Raw genomic sequence first — 20905 nt, 5'->3', positions numbered from 1 at the left:
ACGTTTGCAATTCATCAGGTTACAATATTTAAGTTCCTACAGTTTCTTCCTCAGTGTTAGCATTCTGTATGTGCGTTTTGTTTACATTCTGTCACTTTTTATTTTCTAAACTTTATATGCTCAAGAAACTGTATTGGTGTTATGTAACATTTCAAATTTGCAACATACATATTGCACTTCCCTGAAAAATAAATACATTTATCCAAAAGTAAAAACCACCTTAGAGTGTATGGAGAAGAGTGTAGACGTGTAGAAGTAAAATCACTAAAAAACAGTTGTATGGAAGGGTAAAGATGTACCTATCCTTAACAACAATCGCCATGATTTATTAACAGCCACAGGCAGCCAACTTAGTACCCGACAAAGTCCTAGGCCTGCCCATAGAAGTTGGTAACCCAGTGGGAATTAAGGCTTTAAGGTCTCTTTACAACTAATGTGATTAGAAAAACCCAAAGTAAGCAAACCGAAAAACCTGGAGAAAGTACTGAAAAATAGTCTCTTTGGCAATCCAAATCGAAACATATGACTCAGAAGGACGATTAGAATAAACTGTGCGCCGTTTTCTTTTCACTAGGTCTATGAGGCCGATAAATAACGTTTGGTCCAGAAAACCGGGAGTTATTAGCACCTTCCTTTTTACACTTTTTAATTAATATTCAATACGTTTAGCAACAATTCTTAATTCATGGTCTTCATTCATTTATTGACTAAACAAGATCCCGGGAGCCTCTTGGTGATCTCTCCTTCCAAGCTGACCTCATGTGACAGCAAATTGAAATGCCTCTCCGTGGAGAGGGTAGAGCCCGCGAGGTAAATCATCCAAAGGTGGACGCATCTTGCTTTTATTTGCTTATTTATTAGAGGGGCGGCGATGGTCGCGGCTGGACTAGGACGAGGCGGGAGGCGAAGGGGCGCGCGGGCTGTGAGCCGCAGCTGGGGGTGGGAGCAAAACGAAGAGGTGGGGGGCATCAGCCACAAACCACCAGCTCGACCCGCCGGACCCAGAAAAATGACCCGCCCCTCCCCCCAACTGCACCCCTGACCCCTCCCCCTCTCCCCAGGCCTTTCATCCGCCTGCCGCCGGGCAGCCCGCGGCCCCCCAGACCTCGCGTCGCCCGCCTCCTTCCGCAACCCGTTGGGCAGTGCACACAGGCCTAGGGCGGCCCAACAAAACCCTCTGACCCGCCAGGACCCCGACCCGACCCCTCCGGCCGCACCCCTCCCCCATGAATAACGCACCTGCGGCCCCGCCCCCGGCCAAACGCTGAGGCCGCGGCGGGCTGGCAAGGCCGGGCGGCTCGGCCCTCGAGGCACAGTCACCTTCCCTTCCCCCGCCATTCCTCCCACCCCCCTCGCTCAGCCAAGGAGCAGCCGCCGCGCTCCTCAGCCGCCCCGAAATCTAAAGGGGTCCGTCTCCGGCACCACAACCAAATGGCTGAGCCTCCCTGACCGGCTGCGCAGCCCGCCCATTGGTCCCTTCCCCCCCCGCCGCCGCCGCCACTGGCTGTTGCCCGGAGACCCTCTGTGGTGATTGGCTTAAGCTGCTGCCACTCATCTGTGGGGCCGCAGATCCCGCCTCCAGGGCGATCAGGTTTGTGTGCGCCGCGGGTGCTGGGGGCTCGAGAACCGAGCGGAGCTGGTTGAGCCTTCAAAGTCCTAAAACGCGCGGCCGTGGGTTCGGGGTTTATTGATTGAATTCCGCCGGCGCGGGAGCCTCTGCAGAGAGAGAGCGCGAGAGATGGACATGGACAAACGGATTCATTTAGAGCTGCGGAACAGAACGCCCTCTGATGTGAGCATTTGCCAAAAATATCTCTGTCGGTCCATTCTCCTACTTTGTGTGTGTGTGTGTGCGTTGGGGGGAGGCACTTTTTTTTGAGGGGGGAGCCCGGGAGGTGTGGGTTTGGGGGTCGGACTGCAATTGAATTGCAAGGTTGGGGGGTTGCAATGCCATCCGAGCATGTTCCGGCTGCTGCTGCCACCGCTGCCCTTGGTGTGTGACTACCTGTGCGTGTGCTCCCGCGTGTGCGATTGTGGGTGCGAGAGTGTGCGTGCGAGTGTGCACCCATCGGAGGCCAGCGGGCGCACGCGTTTGGGTCGGAGAGAATGAGGCAGAAATCACCATCTGAGCTCGCAGCTCCCATGACTCCGACTGGGGGAAAGATTAACGAGGAGGAGGAGGAGGAGAGGGGCTGCCTCCCGGATTTAACAACAACAAAAAAGGGGGTTATATTTTATAAATGAATCCCCCCTTCCGCCCCCCTCCCGCGCCTTCCCCCTCCCGTTCTCTCTCGCTCGCGCACACACAATAAGTTTTGGGCTTCGCGAGTCCGGTTTAGTTTCTGATAAATGTGGGCCGAGGTCCCCGGGGAGAGCGCGTGGGGAGGGGGCTGCAGTGGAGTTGGGAATGGCTCGAGTTTAAAGTGCGTCTTCATTTCTTTGCAGTGATGAGGCGAGAGACGGGGGAGCCATATTTGTAACTTTGTAGTGTTCGTGAACGCGCCCTTTCTCTCCCTCCCTCCCTTTCTCTGCCTCCCTTCCTCTCCTCTTTCTCCCTCACTCTTTCCACCCCACCTTCGGGCCAGATGCTGATGTTTCTTCCTTTCCTTCCGAAGGGAGGATAAATTGGAAGGAGGGGGGAGGGATTTTCGAACGTGCAAAGGCTCAGATAATCCCCGCGCCTCCCCACCTCGAGCAATCGCTATTGCAAGTTACCCAAAGGCGACGTCCCGGTCCCCCCTCGCCCCTGTTCCTTCCGGCCTCCCCAAGATGCCATCCTTCGGGCTCTGGAGCCGCCCCCGACCGGTCTTTCTCTAGGGTGGGCTCCTCGGTAGCCATTCGGCGCCTGGCTAATAAATGGGCACGGGAAACTTTGTCAGGACGCGAGATGCCCGGAGCTGGTGCCCGTGGTGGGTATTGGCTGGGTTCAGATTGATGCGGGCATAGCGAACACGCAGCTCCGGGATGGGAGTTTGCCTTCCTGTCGCCGTTATTGATTGGGCAGCGGCGGGAGTGGGGCCGGAGGAAACTTACACGGCTGGGAACTGGGAGGCTGGGCGAGAGCCCACCCCCGAGGAGGGCGTTAGGCCAGGGTGGGTTACGCGAACGCTCGTTTTTATTTCTGGCACCCTCTCGATTTCAAACTGTTTGATGCGAGTTGGCGGCTCAGCGGAGGAGACCCCGGGTCTGGGGCGGAGACGCTGGCCGACTCCCCTAGTGGCCCCTTGGAGGACCAGGAGAGCGCGGGCGCGAGGGCCGCCGCTCCAGCCTCTGTGGCCGGGGTTCCAGAGTTGGGAGTTGGGGGAGCACTGTGCGCTGACCTGTCGCCCCTGCAGCGGGTTATAACCCGAATCCTTGGCGAAGACAGGCCTTGCTTCCTCTTTTCTCTAGTTCCTCCCCCAAACCTGAGTGATACTTTTGAAAACAAGATCCTTTTTGTGTCTCCCCCCCCATCATAACGCAGCTGTGGACTGTAGACGTGCAGTGCCTGATGGCGCGCAGGGCGGGCAGGGGGTGGTGGAGGGCGGGGAGGGGTGCCCGACGCGGAGCGGGCAGGAGTTGCCGCGAACAATTTGCCGGCGGCTTGCTTTTCTCTGGTCGGTTTCATCCCGGCTCCGACGCGGAGCGGGAGGATTTGGGGGCTGGGTGTGGTGATGGGGGAGGGGGCCCGATCCGCGATCTTCCCGCGTACTTTCCGGAAGCCCCCTGTGCGGAGGGGGAAGGGCGCCGAGCTGGGGGCCGGGGTCGCGATGGGTGGGTGGGTGGGTGGGTGTGGAGACGAGGATCGCGGGGCCAACCCTATCCTCACTGCTGGCCAACTGGGAGCGAGCTCCAAAGCGGGTCGAACCGGCTCTTTAAACTTCCCCGAGTGTGTGCTGGGGGAGGGGAGCGCGCCGCGCCGTGCTGGGAGCGATTTCTCACGCTTCGCCCCCTCGCCGCCCAGGCTCCCTGCCCACACGCCTGCCCCCGGCCTCGAGGCGGGGTGCGGCGCAGGGAGTGGAGGGGGCACTTTCTGCACGTTTGGGGAGAAAGCTAGCTAATGAGGGACAAAAGGGGTGGGGGAGGAGGAACTATTTTTTTCTAACGTTTTTAAGACAAATAGCTCCCGGAGAGTGTCCCCTACAACCCTGCCCGCCGCGCTGGCCCCCTGGGTCCCCACACACCCACCTTCCACGCCTCTCCCAACTCAGATCCCAGGGCTGGTGGCCACAGCGCGACGCCGAAACAGGACGAGCAGCCATGTTTCTCGGGTCTCGCGCGGCCCGCCCCGCCCCTCCCCCATGGCGCGGCCGGCGCCGGGCGCGGGTCCCCGAATGCGGGCGCAGGGCTTCGTGCGGGGAGCCGGCGCGGGGGAGGCCAAGCCTGGTGCGTGCGGGCCGGGGTGCGGGCGCGCTAGGATGGCCCCTGGGCGGGCCTTTGGGCGTCTCGAGCTGGTTTAGAGCTGAAGGTGTTTTATTTATTATTTTTTTAACGGTCGGGCCCTCCTGAGGCCGAGCCCGAGAGGTGCCGAGGCATTATTGGCCGAGCCCGAAGGGGCGGCCGCCGGGCCCTGCTCGCCTGTGGCACGACTGCCTGCCGGGTGCCGGGCTGCCATTTTGTCACCGCGGCTGTTGTCGCTGTGGGGGGTGGGGGGAGCAGAGTCTTGCGCCATCACCCAGACGGCCCCGGACGTGGAGGCAGCAGGGAGAGCCGGCCCCGGGGACCTGCAGTCGTGCTCTGGGCCCCGATGGGTTCCCTCCCGGTGCCAGCGGCCTGAGGCTTTGCTGGAGCGTACGGGCAGCCGTTGCACTGGGAGGCCGAGGATCCTCCGTGCGAGTGCTCCCCCCAGCCCCCATCGCGCTCCCTCCCTCCCCCGCCCCTCTTCTCGCCAGTATTTTGCCCTTCCTCCTGCAGGCATTTTAGTTAGATGTGGCCCTAAGGACGAACCGATCGCCCCGTTGTTTATTCTTTTGGCAGAACTGATAGGACGGTGGGGGGAGAAATTGAACGGAAGGTTTCTTTTTGGGGAGGGGGCGAGCACGCGACTCTAGCGGCCCCGACTGAAGCCAAGGACAGCAGCAGCTTACCCGGGAGGGACGAGTTGTCGAGGTGTTGGGGAAACGCCCTCGGGGCTGGGCTCTCCGGGCAGGTAGGTTTGGCTCCGTGTTTCAGGCGGGTGTTGCAGTGCCCTGCAGGCTGCTAGGGGAGCCCCACCTCGCGCTTCTCTACCCCTTTTCCTCTTTAATTTTTTTTACTAAGGGAAGGCAGCTACAGTAGTAAATGTAACCCTAAACCGAAAAGAGAAAGGAATAAGGGTTGCTTTTTAAAAAGTGATGTCTTTCCCTGGCTATTGACTGCAGATCCAGGCAAGGCGTCACCTCGCTGCCATCTCTGGGACTTTTTGAAGCGCTACGGTGCTCGTTGGGCACCTCCTCACCCGTTAAACTGAGGTCTCCTTGGAGACTAGCTTTCATGGCAATGCCCGGGAAAGGCTGCCCAGGAAGCCAGGTTTAACTTTGACCTTTGGAATACATCGCATGATGTTTTCCAGTCTGACTTACTGCCTAATTGGGTTCAAGTAGCCTGATATTAACTCCGGTTTATGCAAGCCAACCAGGAATCCACAGGCAGAAAATTGAGCGTGAGCTCTGGATAGTCACGGTCAGTTATGTGTTGTTGCTGGATTGCTGCTGCTGCTGGTAGTTTTGAGTTTGGGGGTTGGGTCCACAGTGAATTTGGGTTCTGGAACCACACGGATCTGAGTTTGAATCCCCCCTGCCACAAAGAAATAAAGTAGGTTAATCTGCCCCTGTGATTTCAGGCAGATTAACCTAACCTACCTTTTTGAAGGTTGGTTTGCTTACCTGGAAAACGGGAATAATCATCCCATTGAATGAGTAAGTGACAACTGGCTTGGTCTGACCCTCAGGTTCTCAGTCTACGATAGTGTTATTCTCTGAGACAGACATACGATTTTGAACCTCTTTGTTTTAAAATAACGATAACTAATGCTTACATCGCACCCATGCTGTGCCTGACACAGTTCTAAGTGGACTATGCATATCAATTAATTTAGTCCCCACAACAGCACTGTGAGGTAGGTACTGTTATTATCCTATGCTCCACATAAATTGAAGACAGGTTATTACGGCCAGTCTAGACTCAACCTCTAGTCTCTATTCCTCCCCTGAAGTACCCTTTTTTGTAAGATAACCTTGGGGAAGAGCTTTTCATTTCTCTGGCTTTGAAATGGTACCACCTTATGAAAGTTTCCTGGGGGTGCTCAGGACCAGAAGCTATGTGGATTGTCATTTTAAGGGGGAAGACAAATACTTTCTGAGTTTGGTTTAGCCTGTCACCTCTGGTTAGGCTGAAACAACTCTGGCCTTTTAGGTTTTGGGAGATGTGTTTTGGGTAATGAGAAGACAAACAGGAGCCACTGTCAGACAGTGATTTGTATGGGAGCTTGCGTGTAATGCATTTTCCAATTTTATTAGTCTCCATCTGTAGCCAAAAATACTGAACAGAATTGGCATGTCATTGGTATCTAGGGGTTCAAATAGCCTGTTAGTACATCAGTGTATACGAATAACACTTCATGTGTCGTCTCACTTAATCCTCCCAACAACTCCTTCAGGGTAGGCCAAGCAATGTGACATCCTCCCTGTTGTGAGAATGAATCATTGAGGATGGGAGAAGGCTGAGCAACTGAACAGCCAACGTACAGCAGAGATGGGTTCTCTTCCAACAGTAAAACCAGAAGTCCTTTAGTTGGGCTGTGAGGACTTTGAAAATTGTATAATCCATTGGGTCCCATATGCGGCCCTTCACCAGAATAACTTGGGGAGCCTCTTTTTGTACAGCCCATGAGCTAAGAATAATTTGTACATGTAAACATTGCAATCAATTTGACGATATGGAAGACAACTTTGAGTCGCAATTAAATGAAATGTTATTCCTTCAAAAAAAAAAAAAAGAATTCCACTTGTCTTGTTAGACCTGTGTAACCTCCCCAAAATCATTGTATATTTTTATCAATAAAAGAATCATGGAAATTTGTTTTCTCTCATTATAAAAGTTCCTGTGTAAGTACTGTCAATTTACTATCTGGCATTTTACAGAAAAAGTTTGGTAATCCCTGGTTTAATAAATTAGGGGGAGGGCCCCTGGGACCTGGATTTTTTAATTTTTCAAAAATTTTTATTAAGCATGTGGCAAGCCATTCATTTGGGTGGTGCTTTAGGGGGTATTTCTAAGACCCTCTGTGTGTGTGTGCCCTTTAACTAGCTGATCCCTAGTACAAATTGGCCTCAATCCAAGAACCTGCATCAGAAGAGAAATTGTCTTTATTTCCCGTTTAAAGTTGAACATCCTTTCCATCCAGAGGCTCTTTGTAACCAACTGAAATTCTTTATCTTGCCTACTCATAATATTTCCGAAGGTTTTTGCATATCTTGCAGTTAAAGAGTTACTCTTAAATTTTAGAGTCCTCTCAGAGCTAGAGGAAGAAGCTTTGAACTGCAACAGTTTGAGCTTTGAGGTCTGTGGAAGGTGCAGCAGCTGTGTGCCCAGTGGCCGACAGCAGACCCTCAGAGCTCAGATCATTGAAAACCACAGATAATCCTGGAATCTCACTTGTGCCTGCTGCTCTTCCACCATGCATGTTTCCTGGGGAACAAACAAGCAGCAGAGTGGCTTTAAGTTTCAGAGCCCTTCTTTCTACCTCTAGCCCCTTGTTCCTGAGCTAATGAGTAAGGAATAGATATAAAGTTGGCCAGGTTGCGGGGGGGAGGGGGAATAAATCAATAAATCAAAGGCCACGAATCCCAGTCCGAATAACTATAGTCTGCTTTAAGGACAGCAAACCACAGTTCCCAGTTCCCTGTCTTGGCCACTGCTACACCACCAGTCTTTCAAGGTGACTTACTCCAGAATTTACACAATCCTTATTTGTAACACAGGCACCTAATTGAGCTTTGAGGGCTGGTCATCCCAGAGCTTCAGTCCAAATTAATCATACCACATTGAAATAGAAATGTGGGTCTTGAAATAGAAACCTTGGGTCTATTGGTGTTGATCCTTTTTGGAGAATGTATGGGCTTCTCATCAGATGTCTTCTTACGGCTGTTCCTGCCCTCTGCCTTGGTGTAGTCACTTGGGAAAGGAACAGAAGGCTTGATGCTGAGTGGTGATGAGCCCTGGTTAAATGAACTTATTATTAGCCCAGTTGTTTGGCCTGAATTCTGACTTGGTAAAGAGGAGGAGGCTCATTACTCTGGTGTCCGAGGGGGCACTCCCTTACAGGTGTTTGCTGCCATGCCTAACCCCCCCACACACACCATTTTGACCCGCCCACCTCCTGCTCTAGTTAATTCTCTGGTCTAGAAAGTACCCTCCACGAGTTCCCCCATCACCACGGCCTGCCTCCCACAGACAAGTAGAGAAACATCGACCTGACGGTGGATCTTATTATACAACAGATGATAAATACCCAGCAATGATGTTTTCATTAAAGAAATGGAGTCTGGCAGGGATGGAGAATTGTGAAGGCATCTGTTGTTCAGAACTTCTCATTTAATAAAATTTGTTGAAATGAGATGAGCAAAGCGTCCATGGCCCTGAGCCACCTGCCCAGACATGGGGGCGACCTCCTTGTATAGAACCAGTTGTCCTGATGATATTAATACAAAGTCTGCACACAAGATAAAATGCCTTTGTTCTACCACACCAGGCCCTGTCCTGTGCCTACGGGGCCACACCCTGTAACCCCCATGTTATTTTGTTTTAGCCCCACAGCCAACCTGGTATACTCACCTGTTGTCTCCTTTACCCAGACTTGCTCCAGGCAGCAGATCTAAAAGATCAGCTTACTCCACTATCACTAATGTAGATTCAAGTCAGGACTGTCTTTCCCAGAGGTATTTGCATTTGGAGATTCCGGTTTGGTGAGGAAATTACCAGAGAACTATTAGAGACTTGAGTGCTGTTCTCAGCTTTGCTATTAACTAACTTGGGCATGTTCAGCTGCTCTGAGCCTCCTCTCTAAAAAGGGGGTGTTGAATTAGATCAGTGACTTTCAAACTTTTTGATCCTAACAGAACTGTCTTTTGCACTATTACCCAATATGTGTGTGTGTGTGTACATACACATATACATGTGTTGCATGAAAAACTGACAGTGAGCTCCCTTACTACATGTAAAACTTTTCATTGAAAAGGTGCTGGCCTTGACCCATACATTGATTTCATTACTTGTTAGTGTTTGAAAGACATTTAAAACATGAATATTACGGTTCCTTCATACACAAATATTTTGTGGTTTGACTTGGGGGAATGAGGGGGAATGCCTTTTGTAGCTTTGTGAAATCTGTCTCCTGTGGGTCAGTAGTGATTTTTCCTGCTTTTTAAGCCAACTTACCTCTGGGTCCCATGTTCTCAAGCTCCTAGCTCTTTCCCAACCCAAACTTCCTCAAGGCATTAGGGAATCATTATGCTAAATTCCTGCCCGTTATGGATGCCTTCCAGGGTTCCTCGTTGTGCCAGTGTCCCTCAGCCAAGCATATCCCCCACCCCCCGCGCCTTCTCTGTGCCTTCAACAGCCATTGCCTTCCATCCTTCAGTGTGCTGCGTGCTATGCAGGTCCGCTGGGGGCTCCCACACTTACCAGCGTGGAGGAGAGATGGTGTGTGCAGTGTACCTGGCTGCTGCTCCCAGCCAAACTGCCTAGGTGTTCATCCTGTTGTCATCACCCATCCCCCGCCCCCAGCTATGTGTGGCACTTGGGGACAGGCCTCTTCACCTCGCCACTGCCTTCCTTTCTTAGCTCTAAAGTGACCATATGATAGTACCTATCAACAGGCTGGCACACAGCACCCAACAGACGTTAGATGTTTTTATGGTCTGCACACCACAGTTTGTAGTCACTTAAATCAACAGACACATTATATAAAAAAGAAACATTTGTTTCAATGGGAAAAGAGGTTAGCAGCGAGCGATTCAAACTTGCCAGAAGTTATGTTTTCTCCATAAGCACTTCAACAGTAAATGTGTCGCTTCTAGGTGTGAGTGTAGCTGTAGCATCTTGAGTCTTCTGTCTCATTGTAGCTATTGCCCATCTCGTCTCTTTTACAAGCAGCTTGGTAAATTGTCTGTAACCATCTTCGTCCCCTCACTTCTCTCACACCTCAACCTCTTCGGTCTGGTTTTTGCTTCCTAAACGGTTCCAAAAATCCCAACAGCCTTCACCGTCTTCCCTTAAGTGATTCCTCAGTGGCAGTATTTACACCCTGACCTTCCTGAGATAATGTTCCCCTTGTCCCTCCCTTTCTCTGGTCTTCCACCTACAGCTCTGGTTGCTCCTCCTTTTCTGGTGGCTGTTTGCCCTCCTTGATGCAGTCATGAAGTATTGGATTTGGTCAGGCTGGGGCTTTGGGCCCCGGTGTGTATTCCCTCCCCATGAAGTCCTGTCCTCCCTCACCTACAGCTGTGGGCACTGTGTGCTGTCTGGCATCCTGTGTTTGCATTTCCAGCCCGGACCCCTTGGCTAAGCTCAGGACCTATCCAATGTCTCCACCTGAGTGTCCCCAAAATATCTTACATTCAACATATTCAAAGGGAACCCATGACTTCTCTCACCTCCTGCATCCCGCTAACATGCACACATAGGGTCTTTCTATCCATCACAATTTTTTCAACTCAATATCGTCTACTGCTTTCCTGTTAATCTCCCTGTGTCACAGTCCCCTTGAAACCATGCTTCAGACATCAGCCAGAATGCTTTTAGCAAAACAGGTGAAATCGTGTCACCCCACACTTAAAGTACACCATTGTTCTTAGGGTAAAGTCCAGGCTCCTTTGTAAGACCAACAGGGTCCTGCATGAACTGGCTACTGCTGGCCTCTCAGCTTTTCCCTTGCCCCCATCCCACTGCACTGGCCCTAGTCGCCAGCACCTTTTATTCACTCAAGTCTGCTCCACTGCTGTAACTGTCCCCGTCACCTACTTAGCATCTAATCTTCACCGTTGCCTTCATTCTGCACTCCTCAGCTCTAGGTCTGGTGCTTTTGTCATAAAACTTCTATACAAATTTCCTTTAAAGTGCTTCAGTGTGTAATTACACATTTCTGAATGTGAGTGCTTTAATTAGCGTCTCCCTTCCTGCTCAGCTGGTAAGCTGCTTGATTTAAAGGACCTGTTTCTGCTCATCACTGTGTGTCCTCGGGGCTCAGCACTGTACTTGGCGCTTGGTGGGCATTCTGCGAGTGTTGGTTGGATGAAGGAACTGTGGTACTTGCATGTTTTTGTCATTTTCATCACCCTCTCTCTGCCTGGTAAGTTACGCACAAAGCCACTGAGATAGCATCAGAAACGGCTAGCGGCTTAGTGCCCCCAGCTTTCCCCTGGTGGGTGTGAGCTTTTGTCTCTGGGTGGGTGATTCACACTTTCTCAGTCCAGTGCTCTGAATTCAACCTTTTCTGGTTTTTATATCCCATATCAGTAAAAAGTTTGAACCTGAGCCCCAGTGTGTTTACCTTTTAGTTATGGATTATTCACATACACTACATATAAATATATGTATAGTATAAAACATAACACTAAAAATTAAGAAGGTTAAGGTAAAAGGTTTTGTAAACCCTCACATTTTTCTCCCTGCATCGCAGTGTGGCAATCCATTTAGAAGACCACTGCTCTAGTCAGTTGCTTACTTTTAATTCGGTTCTGAAAGTTGCTGCTATACAAGAAATGCTGTGCCTTACCAAGGCCTCCTTATGTACTAAGATCTTCCCAGCCCTGGTGTGTTATGGGTAGGAGTGGAGAGCATTCTTAACCCTTCTTTGATAAACGAGGAAAATCCAGTAGTCTGCCGGAGGTCCCCAGCAAATCAAATGTCTGTTTCTGCATGTCATCTTGGTGCTGTCTGGTGACCCACCAAAAGTCCCTCAGGTCGTCCCTTTGGGTCCAGGAAAGGCCAACCCCTGGTCTGTTCCTGCAGCTGTCTGGAGAGGTCCAGAAGTGTCTGAGGTAAGAGGATTCCATCAGTAGACCTAGGCCAGTCAGTGGAGCGGGGCGGCCTTCTCCTGCTTGTTATCGTCAGGCTGGACATCAGTCAAAGGCAGGATGAGCGGCAGCTGGAAGAGAAAGGATGGAGGGGTCAGGGTGAAGCTGGAGGAGAGAGGCCTGTGGTGTTTCTGTGTGAGGCACTTAAGCAAAGTTGTGCTGGGACCTGTCAGTCACGTGTGTCTAGAAGGTCTGGAACACCGGATTCCGCTGCCTCCTGCAGAAGTCATATGAAAGAGAGATCCTGTAATGGTAAATTTAAAGGGATTACTTTCAAGGGCATGCATCTTGGGGAGGGACCACATTATGGAACCACCTTTCTTTCACCTTAGCCACTGGTTTCACCAGCAGGCCCAGATGATGTGACTGGAGGGAGGGCTGAGGGGCGACTGCTTTGACTGACATGGCCTGTGTGCCCGGGGTCCAGAGTGATGTGTGGGGAGTTATGTGCATGCTACTTGAGTGTCTGTGGCAAATTGAATTTGCTGAATCCAGTTCCTGTGTCCTGGGCTGTGGGGAGTGGGTCACAGAAAGGTGGTGGTGTGGGTTTCTGGGGGGGGGGGTGCAGAGCACAGTACACAGGAGGAAAAAACAGGTGTGTGGTTAGGGAGGCAGATTGCAACCCCAGCTGTGTGTCAGAACCACCAGGGGAGCATTTTAAGAAATTCCCAGGCTCTCCCCTCCTAAGGAATCCTCTCAGAGGGGAGGACGGGAGGGTGGTGCCCGTCTGTGTATTTTTAGAAGGCTCTGAAAGGGACTCTGAAGCACAGTTGGGAGCTGCCTCCCTGAGGCAGGTGCAGAACTTCGCAGCAGGTAGGAAGAAGTAAACTAAGTGGAAGTAAAAAGAGAGGAAAATGGAGCAAGGGAAACAGGAAATAGGAAAGAAGGGTGTGAGACTTAACCTGCTGCGGGGCAGGGATGCAGTGTTTGGCCTGGCGCTCACACCCCCACATTCCTGCTCATCGCTTTGTGATTTTTCGTTTACCTGTAACTCATGAGGCTGCTGAGGGAGTGTTGGATGGATTGGTTGAGCAAGGCTGAGCCTGGCCTGTCCTCGATCTCCAGGGGACCCAGAAGGCTGGCGGGCATTTTGTAAGAAGGAGGGACCTCAGTGAAGGGGTCAGGTGTAGTGGCCAGCGCCCAGGACTAGGAGCGCTACTCCTTGAAGATACCTGGCAGGTGCCCTCTTTGAGCCTCAGTTGCCTCATCTGTAAAATGTGATGAACAAACCTGCCTCTCCCGGGTTGTTGTCAGGACTAGAAGAAATAAGGTTTGTGCCAGGTGTGTGTTGTGGACAGCCCCTGACAGTAGGTTCTAACCAGCCTAGGCTTGAACAAGCTATTTGAATGGGAGGTGGGGAGCCAGCCTGTCTGAAGGAGGCCCCTTGCTTGGTGTCTGAGCTTGTGTATGGTGGGGCAGTTCTTGAGAGAGCTGTCTTTGCCTGCCCCAGAAAGAGGCCTTACTCAGCCGCTAGAGTAGGTAGGAAAAGTCAGGAGGGGCCCCAAGCCGGGTACATAGCCCCCATACTTTGTTGATGTGGGGCTGGAGCAGTATCAGCCATGCCGTGACTTCCCTGCCCCAGGGTCTGCCTTTGCCCTGTGTGGTAGGGTTAGGATCCTGGAGCCTGGTCTGTGCCAATAGCCCCTCCTGCCCCTCAGCTCACCTCCCGGCTGCAGAACTCAGTCTGCCCCTCCCAGGCCTTTATCTCGCATTCCAACAGCTCCCGCGAAGTCTTCTCCAGAAAATCTTTCTCTACTCACTGGAAGACCCGGAGCAAATCGTGCCCTTCCCTGGTGACGTAGAGATGTAGAAGCCCCCAGAACTTCTAGGTTATGCCACAGTGTTCTGTCAGCCCATTCTGGTGGCCCCTCACTGCTGTGCATTGTGGCTCTCCTCCCCATTGGGTTGGTCAGTGTCTCTTTATTCCCCCCTCCAGAGGGCAGCGGGGAGGGCTTGCAGAACCCAGCACAACTCCCCTGCAGCTGGGTGTATCAGGAAGGCTTTGTGATGACATCATGTGGTCTCCAGCCTCCCGTCTGGCTGCCTGTGCAAAGGATCTGTCTGTTCTGGCACAGAGGCCTGTTCCATATGGAGGGCCAGGAACTGGCCATCACAGTCACCCAGGATGTTCCTTCCATTTCTGCATGTCTCCCTTCCCCGTGCAGATTTGGGTGTACCCTGGGTGTGGCCTGAGAAGAGTGGGCAAGCATGTACTTTAGCAGCGGAGCTCCCCAGCTGTCTCTGGTAGGCCTGAAGAGGCCTGTCTGCAGAGGATGGCCTCCTGCCATAATGAGTGCTTCTCCTTTTAGCCCCCATCCAGTTTGCAGCTCTGCGGCAGACATGCCTTTGTGTGTCTTGGTTAAGAGAGCTGGTGTGTCTGCATGTGTAGGTGTGGTCAGTGAGTCTGGGGAGGCTTGTAGAGGAGGGCCCTCCAGGCAGAGGGAGGGGAACCGGCCTTGGAGCTGAAGTGGAATGCTGTTCTCTTAAAAGCGAAGGGTTCAGGGCAGGCAGCCAGCCTCTGTACTCTGGAGCCTTCCAGTGGCCAGTGCAGTCATTGTCGGGAGCTGTCGCAGGGGAGGGTCAGATATGGAAGTGAAAATGTACCTCTGAGTTTGGCCAGTGGTCATGAGTCCAACAAGGTCTGGCTCTGGTCTGAAAGGCACGCACTGCGCAGGAAACCAGACTTGTGTGGGCAAATGCCTTGCCAGCCCCAGGAGGCTTTTTATGGCCACAGGTGATGATGAGCAGCATGGCTGGCTAGTGTCTGATGTTAACCGGAGTTAGGAGGGTGATTTCTGCAAATAAAAAATACCCTGGAGGGGCCATTCATTTTTATATAAGGCATACCTCACTTGATTGCGCTTTGCAGATACTGCGCTTCTTACAAATTGAAGGTTTGTGGCAACCCTGTGTAGAACAATTTTATCGGTGCCATTTTTCCAACAGGCTCAGATGAAGGTTAGTATTTTTTAGCATAGGGGATGGTTAGCATTTTTTAGCAAGAGTATATTTTAATTAAGGTATGTACGTTTTTCTGAGACATAATGGTATTGCACGCTTAATAGGCTACGGTATAGTGTAAACATAACTTTTATACACACTGGGAAACCAAAAAATTCGTGTGACTCACTTGATTGCAATATCTGCTTTATTGCGGTGGTCTGGAATCAAACCCACGATATCTCCGAGATAAGCCTGTATTGATTGAATGCCCGGTTCTGTCCTCTGCACTCTGCACACAGCATTCCACTAGATGAGCACGTCATCTGTACTGCCCACATCAGGCTACCATTTCATTGAGGGAGATGGTCAGTAAACCAAGCAGAGACGTGACCACTGGTGTGATAGGCCCCATGAAGACAAATAAAGCTGTGTTAAAGGAGGTGGGTGATCCAGGAAGGCCTCTCTGAGGAGGTGGCATTTGAGCAGAAACTCAAGTGACCTACACTGGACTTCTGGCCCCCATAAGCCAGAACCTTAGAGAGCTGTCTGGAAGTACCTAGGAATCATCTGCTGATGAGCAAGTGGAGGCCCAGCGAGGTTAAGATGCAAATTCATGAGGTGATTAGTAGAAAAGATGTAATGATAGAAAAGAGGGACAAAATATAATTGGCCATTGCTCTGCTCACAACCTTAGGCATTTCCCCTGGACAGATGATCCTCTGCCTTTTCATCCTGGAATGTCTTTTATTATCCTCTTGAGACTCATGCTTTGAAAAATTTATACTTCCAGATTGCATTTATTAATAATAGATTTATTTTTCTCGTTTATGGCTAGGTGTGTTGGGGGTAGGGGGCAGAAATGTTAAACACATCTGTAACCGCCAGTCAGCCCTCCGGGCAAGAGCTAACCACCTAGAGTTGGTCTTCTTCCTGCCTAGGCAGAGATATGGCCCAATTTTGGTAACCACAGGCTCTTCTTACCATCTGTCACACTGGGATTTCCATTGGTCTTTCTGAAATGGCAGTTTCTTAGAGAGCTCCCATTACAACTTTGGTTTCCATCTGGACCTTTCAGGGCCTCCCACCTAGTTTGAGGGTCCAGGGGCCTTGAGGTGGGCTAGGGACCCCTACTGATGCCTGTGACCAAAGATGGTGAGTCAGGATCAGAGGGCCCCCAGGGCTTACTTGAAGGGGAGAAGCCCACAGTTAAGTCAGGTAGAATCCAATTCTGACATAACTCTCCAAGGACAAGAATGAGCCGTAATTGGCTGATAGTTTTCATCTAGAAGTGAGCATCCTGCATGAATTTTAAAGGAGCTTCTGGTGAAGTAAGAGTTTATTAATTAGCCTGTTAGGGAACTGGCTTTTCCGTATTACGGGGGGCTGGATACTTTGATGCCCCCTCTTCTACTTTGAGCTTCTGAAGGGAAGGCACTAGATTTTCATCAAATATTGAGAAAAAGTATCTTTTCTATGTTTTGTTTATTTTTAACCGTTGAGTGTCTATGTGCCAGACACTCTATTCTTATTCAGTCCATACTGAAATACTACAAAATGAATGGGGTTATTCCCACTTTAACAGATAGGGGAACTGAGGCTCAGAAAGCTAGTTAAGTAATTAGCTCAAGGTCAAATACTACTGAGGAGCTTGCGTGGGTGCAAAGCTGTGTCGTTGACTTCAGAGCTACCATGTTTCCCCGAAAATAAGATCTAACCAGACCATCAGCTCTAATGCGTCTTTTGGAGCAAACGTTAACATAAGACCCAGATATTATATTATATTATATTATATTATATTATATTATATTATATTATATTACATTATATTACATTACATTATATTACATTATATATTATTATGTTATATATAAGACCGGGTCTTACAGTAAAATAAGACTGGGTCTTATATTAATTTTTGCTCCAAAAGACACATTAGAGCTGATGATCTGGCGAGGTCTTATTTTCAGGGAAACACGGTATGCACAAAACCTCGAATCTTTGACCTTCTGCCTCCTTCCAGCCACTTTAGGACTGCTGATAATATGGAAATACTCTAGACTCCTGACTTCCATTTCTTTTCTCTATCATAAAATCTGCTGCACTTGTTTCCCTAGGAAAGTGATACAGATGATGCCAAAATTTCTGATTTTTAAAAAATGTTTTATTGTAAAGTAGAACACATTAAAGTAAACAAAATAGTTGTGAGGTTCATTGATTTTTCTCCTTTGGATTTTTTTTCCCCTTTAAATGATCATTTTACACTGTCGGAAATCCCAGTGAAATCAACTTTCCTGTGCCTGCCCTTGCCTTTCTGTGCCAGAGTCTTAATGAATGTGTCTGGGTTTCCTTTTCGGCTCTGACACGCTTCGTACACGAGGGCTTGTGCACACAGACGAGCAGGCCCACGGTGCCTCAGGGACACTAAAGAGGGTCTGGGGGTGGGAGAAGGCCACATTGTTTTCCAATAAAAGTAAGCTAAGACATATTTAGGGGCTTAGGTGCTGCCGCAAAACCAGCAGCAATGTATTCTAACCTTGTGTGAGAAAAGAAGTGGCTATTGCGGAGCAGACACAGGGCGATGCTGTGTTTTCCCTGGAACACCTCGCTGCCCTTGCCACCAGCAAGACCCCTTGTGGGATAGGAGTTAGGCTTACCCCTTAGTGAACATCTGCTGTGAGCCTTGCATCAAGCGAGGTGCTTGGCAAACATGACTTTTTTGATCTTTGAGAACTCCCTAAGGTGCAGGTATGGTCGGTCACCATTTCCAGACAGGGAGTCAGATGGTATTCAAGGCAAACTCAATTGCCTCCATGTGTTGTCGTCGTCCCTTCTGCTTGTCCCTGCCAGACTGGACACTGGGGGCAGGAGGAAAGGATACTTTTTTCACTGGGTCCCCAGTGCCCTGGGTGGGTTCGCAGTAGCATTTATTGAATGAATGGAGGTGAAATAACTTGCCCAAATGGGTAGAGTAGTGAGCCCCTTAGATTGTAGGCTCTATGATTGCTGCCCTTATAGGTCAGAAGTGGGATCTGATTCTAGCTTATCTATATTGCAGAATTATTATAGGAAAATATTGGAAGCAACCCAACTAACCAATATGGAACTGGTTGAGAAACATGATGGCACATCCACACAATGGAACACAATTCAAATGAGAAACAAGGATAGTTTTTGTGTACAGTATTACATGAACTCCAGGAAAAAGAGGCAAGGCAAACATCAGTACATAATATGTTAGTTTGGGTAAAAAGGAGAAAACTAAGATTCTGAATTTGTTTTTATATGTGTGAACAAACCCTAGTGGAATGGTTAACTGGACAGCATGGGAAGGAGAATTAACTGTTTATCTTATACTTTCTGGTTTTGAAACCATGAGAATAAATGTGTTAACTTTTTAAAACATTTTTTTTCTAAATAACAGAAGTGACTTTGGCCCAGCTATTGTACTTATCTGGGCTTCATTCTCCCTGCCTGTGCATTGAGGCAACTGGATTATTCACGGCCCTTCACCTGAAATGAGATGTTGTACAGATTGTGTATCTCTGTCTTTTGTAGGCTTTTCCAGGAGACCCTGACCATGTCCTAGGATGGTCTGTAGTCCCTTCCATGGTGGCCTGGGCCCAGATCAGCTCAGGCTGCTGGAGAAAGGCTGGGGTGGCACAGAGAGCAGGGGGCCCTCTGCAGAGTGCCGGGCCTTGTTCCTGTCCTCATTCTGGGAGTTTATCCTCTGAACACCCTGCCCTGATGTGACTCAGTTGGTTCTTCCCCCACAGTGAAGGATTACAATGAAGAGAGTCTGTTCTGGAGCATTCTGACAAAATGCTGCAATTTCATAGGAGGAAAAAAAATGGTAGATTGTTTTCCCGGGTTATTTTTAATGCTTTTCAGTTCAGCAAACATTTATTGAGAGCTATGTGCAAGTTAGTGTGAGGGAGTCAGAGCTGCCATAACACCTCGTCTCTGCTCTCTGGGGTACAAAGTCTTGAGGAAGAAACTTCCTTGTAAAATTAATCCCTCATCTCCTCTGGGACAGCACTTTACCTCCTCTGGTCCCATGGAGACTGGGCTCAGTAGGGATTCTTCTCCCCATTTTGCGGACGAGGAAGCTGAGTCTCAGTGAAGTCTTACCCAAAGCCATACGTACAGTTCCTAACTGGTAAAGCCCAGAACCAAACCAGATTTTCTGATTACTTCTCATGCACCCAAACTCTCATAATCAACATATTCTGCCATAGAATAGTGTGTTTCTACCTGGAAACATTGGGTGAGCACAGTCCTGAATAAATCTCTTTTTCCTTTAAAGAAGGGCAAAGGAAATCTCAGGCTTAAGGGCACGTCTTGGATCTTACCCCCTTTGCTGTGGTCCAAACAATGCTGATTCCACTGCCTGTGCAACCCATCACCATACCAGCAGTTAGGCTTGACTGACAGCTGCCTTCTCCCCACCGAATTCTCGTGCTACCACTTCTTTTCTTCCCTTCTTCCACAAACTGTTGCCACCACGTGTCGCCTTGGCTATTCCCCAGAAGGGCCAAGCACACTCCCTACTCAGGGTCTTTACCCTGGTCGTTCCCTCTGCCTGGAAGATTATTCCTTCGGTCTTCACTTGGCTTCAACTACCCACTGAAAGCTCAGGTTGGATAGGCCTTCCCTGGCCACCCTTGCTAAAATAATGTCCTTTGTGGAGATTGCCATTTGTTCTCCCTCCTTTTTCTGTGTAGCATTTATGTTTATTATATGCAGGTATATACATTTATTGGTTTGTTATTTCACTCTCGCACTAGAATGTAAACCCGTGAGGCCAGGCACCCAGTGTTGTTTACTGCTGTATGTTTAATGCCTAGCATGGGTGTCCAGCGTCTAACAGATACTCTAAATATTGTTGAATGATAGATCAAGCTTGTGGCCTAAGTAAATAACGCTCCTTTAAAGAGGAAAGAATCAAATCATGGCACGGTAAGAGAAAAAAAGACTCAAGGTTCATCTCTTTGCTGAAGTATTATTCCTTCAATCGTCCAGCACTGCTTGTGTGTAAAGTTCTTTGCAAATAGTCACTTAGCAGCCTCCAATTTGTGTGCTTACAGGGACAGGGAGGGAGCTCACTGGTTTGTTTTTTGGGTGTGTGTTTTTTTTTTCCAGAGCAACCTGTTCTTTTGTGAGACAGCCATAATGATTTAAAGACCCTCTTATGTTTTAATATTGGGCCGAAAACTGCCTCTGTGTAATTCCTGCACACTGATCTTGCTTCTTGAACCACCGGAGAACACAGAATCAATGTACTCCTATTTGCATCTGGCACTCCTTCAGATAGTGGGAGAAAGGTAGCTGTCATGAGTCTCCCCACTCTCCAGCCCAAACGTCTCGAGTCCTTCACTTGTTCTTCTAGCGTCATAGTTTTCAGAAGCCTTCCCACCTGGTTGCCTTTCTCAAGTTTTTTTTCTGCTTTGAGGCTTGGAATTTGAGGTTTGGTCCTTTGGAGCAGAGTGCTTTGAGAGGCTGACCGAGGAACCTTGGTCCATCCCACTTGTTTTCTGTCCACACAGCCCAGGATGGCCTTGTCTGCTGCCCACCTTGGCAGGGAGCTCCTTCACAAGCTTTCGTGAGGACTGACATCATTAGGTTCTTTCTCAGATCCTCTCTAGTTGTCTAGTCCCTCCCTGACTCGGCGAGAATTAGAAATGTTGTAAGGTTTTTGTGTTTCAGCATTTTGAGATTAAAGCAGCTGTAGATCTGTGGACAACAGTGAACTCAACCTCTATTTAAAAACCCAAAACAAAACAGAAAATATACACAGGTAAAGTTCTGTCACCAAAATACAGGTGAAGAGGGTGGAACTCTGGAAGTAAAGCAACACCTCTGCGTATAAACCCTGTAAGTTCCTCCTTTCTTCTCTCTTTTTGACTTCCTGTGTCTTTTTCTCAGGTCTG

At 49.6% G+C, this 20905-nt stretch overlaps 1 protein-coding gene across 2 annotated transcripts in view; it reads left to right on the top strand.

The window, feature by feature from the left end:
- Positions 1-1613: 1613 nt before the first annotated feature.
- The window catches only part of ANP32A (acidic nuclear phosphoprotein 32 family member A), a gene marked incomplete at its 5' end in the record, with an annotated part of 37691 nt that continues 18399 nt past the window's right edge, over positions 1614-20905 (top strand). The window contains one exon of one of the 2 annotated variants that reach the window (XM_081050156.1): positions 1614-1792. In XM_081050156.1, coding sequence (XP_080906282.1) covers positions 1739-1792 — 54 coding nt within the window. Of the gene's footprint in view, positions 1793-4239; positions 4366-20905 lie in introns of those variants that run through there. The other variant, XM_081050157.1, reaches the window with a different exon arrangement.

The sequence above is a fragment of the Rhinolophus hipposideros genome, assembly GCF_964194185.1.
Source record: "Rhinolophus hipposideros genome assembly, chromosome: 5".
Classification (NCBI taxonomy): domain Eukaryota; kingdom Metazoa; phylum Chordata; class Mammalia; order Chiroptera; family Rhinolophidae; genus Rhinolophus; species Rhinolophus hipposideros.
This window is presented reverse-complemented; position numbering and strand designations above follow the sequence as displayed.